The sequence below is a fragment of the Alexandromys fortis genome, unplaced genomic scaffold (genome assembly GCF_014885135.2).
Source record: "Alexandromys fortis isolate MF-2015 unplaced genomic scaffold, M_Fortis_MF-2015_v1.1 scaffold_128, whole genome shotgun sequence".
NCBI classification, from domain to species: Eukaryota; Metazoa; Chordata; class Mammalia; order Rodentia; family Cricetidae; genus Alexandromys; species Alexandromys fortis.
The window spans coordinates 4774092-4776770 of record NW_026068012.1 but is presented as its reverse complement, the minus strand read 5'-3'; the positions used below and the strand labels follow the sequence as shown (position 1 = coordinate 4776770).

The 2679-nt window shown below is 33.9% G+C and overlaps 1 protein-coding gene across 1 annotated transcript; it reads left to right on the top strand.

Annotated features, from left to right (window-relative positions):
• The first annotated feature begins 899 nt into the window (after positions 1–899).
• LOC126513607 (olfactory receptor 4C15-like) lies at positions 900–1835 on the top strand. Its single transcript, XM_050162092.1, has one exon. It carries the CDS (start codon positions 900–902, stop codon positions 1833–1835), a length of 936 nt encoding a protein of 311 aa, XP_050018049.1.
• Positions 1836–2679: the final 844 nt, after the last annotated feature.

Here is a 2679-nt window from a genome sequence, read left to right as displayed (position 1 = left end):
GTTAATTGGGAGGAGAACGGAAAGAACGGCTGTGAGTGCTACCATAACTAAGATAAACAATTTCACAGTCATAACGTTGATTCCATGGAGATTTCATGGATCTTGGAACATATGTCTCTTAATATCCCAGATTAATCATTCCTTATTTGTTTGGTCTTTTACTTCAATTAGAAAATCAGACAAATGAAATAGTAATAATGCTATATACTATTGACCAGGAGATTGAGACCAGAACACGAGAAATTCTTTTGGTTTTTCTCTTGCATTTACTGATAATAAGATTATTTTTATAATGTTTTGGTTACACTTTAAAGTGAAATAAAAGTGAAAAATTAATTATATACACATCATATATATTACTAGACATTTCCTACAAAATTATCTTTTGTAAAGAATAAGTTATATGAGACACCTTTTGTATTTCTTAGGTTTAAACAAATTTAAAAGGTAGCCAGGATTTTGTGTACACCTAAGTATATATTTGTCTCTTCTATTGGTATATAAGGAAATTCTCTGACAAGTATTGTGGGCTACTCAGCAATGGTTTTTTATTCACATCGAGTTTATAAATGTTATAAAATGTCCTTTAATATTCCTTCCAAGAGCTGTTAATTCTGTTAAATTGTACTTGCCCTCTCACACAAGTGGATGTATTCATAGCCAAAATTTAAAACATGATTTCTCTAAAAGTTCCATAATTCTGTTTTCCACAAAGTGTGTTATATATCTATATCTATCAATTTTCTAATATTTTATTTTTACAGTAATAGAACTAATCAAGATAATTTGCATCAGGATATACTATATGTTGATATAAATATTATAAACATATAAGAAACATTTTTAACAATTGGTAATTTGTGTGACAAAAGTTTATTTTTGCTGTCTTCTTGATAATCATGCAAAATCAGAGTTTTGTCACTGAGTTCATAATCTTGGGACTTTCTCAGAACCCAAAAGTTGAGAAAATACTGTTTGTTGTATTTTTGTTGGTCTACCTTGCAACTGTTGGGGGCAACATGATAATTGTGGTGACCATCATTTACAGCCCTGCACTACTGGGATGTCCTATGTACTTCTTCTTGGCATTTCTGTCCTTCCTGGATGCATGTGTTTCTTCTACTGTTACACCGAAGATGATTATAGACTTTTTATGTGAGAAGAAAACTATCTCTTTTGAATGTTGCATGACACAATTATTTTCAGTCCATTTCTTCTCTGGGGCAGAAATGATTGTGCTGGCAGCCATGGCCTATGACCGCTACGTGGCCATTTGCAAGCCCTTGCACTACTCTTCTATCCTTACCCGGAGACTCTGTGGTATTTTGGTGGCAATATCATGGGCAGGGGGCTTCTTGCATTCCATTGTACAAATTACATTCACATTACAGCTGCCTTTATGCGGACCCAATGTCATTGATCATTACATGTGTGACTTGTTTCCATTGCTGAAGCTTGCCTGCACTGACACACATATATTTGTTCTTTTGGTGTTTGCCAACAGTGGGGCTATCTGCATCATAATTTTCTCCTTATTAATTGTCTCCTATGGCATCATCTTGTTCTCTCTGAGAGCCCACAGCTCTGAAGGTCGACGTAAAGCCCTTTCCACTTGTGGAGCCCATGTTACTGTTGTGGTTTTGTTTCTTGTTCCATGCATATTAATATATGCTCGGAATACATCTGCATTCTCTTTTGAGAAAAACACACTTATATTTGTCAATGTCCTAACACCATTGCTAAACCCTATGGTTTACACGTTTAGGAATAAGGAAATGATAAATGCCATCAGAAAAATGTGGAAGAGATTGAAAGTGATATTTGTTAAATTTTAATGTTACTTTCACACTGTTTGGGAGAAGAATCAATGACTAAGGAAATTTCTATATCAACATGTGGATAAGTTTCCAGAACTGATGTCAAAATCTGAGCATGGAAGTACATTTCATTCTAGTGTTGGTAAACAGGAGATTTCTAGATCCCAGAGTTTTATTTTGCTGCAGATATATTCAAGAAAGAGTAAGTTGAACTTTCAGTAGAGACTTTCCTTAAGAAAATGAGGTAAAATGCAATAAATACTCATAGTCAGTCCCTTATTTTGGTTCTGCATGAATTTTCACAGATACAAACACCATTCACCCTGCATGTATACTACATGTATACCATACACACATATACACACGCACACACACACCAATATAACAAATAAAAATACACTGTTAATGTAAATAATAAAGAATTATTGGGCAAATAAAATATTAACTTTTATAAAGAAATAACATCATTTGACACAAAAGACAAGAGTGGAAATGTGAATATGTTTCTAGGTTCATATTTTTATTCTGGATTGGCTACTCGTCATTGTTAAATAAAAATAAAGGTAGTTCAATTTTATTCTCTCATTTATTTAATTACACATTTGAAATGTTTCAACTATTTGACTGCTTTCTATTAATGCTGTGCTTCACTTAAAATTTTGGTTGACAAAATAAATGTGTATTTGGACATGAAAAATATATAAACTATTCCGAGAGAAAACAGGCTTCTAAGTGACACATTGGGACTTCAGAACCTAGAAATTCTGAGAGAGAGAGGTGGGGAGGGGAGGGGGAGGAGGAAAGAGAAGGAGAGAGAGAGAGAGAGAGAGAGAGAGAGAGAGAGAGAGAGAGAGAGAGAGAA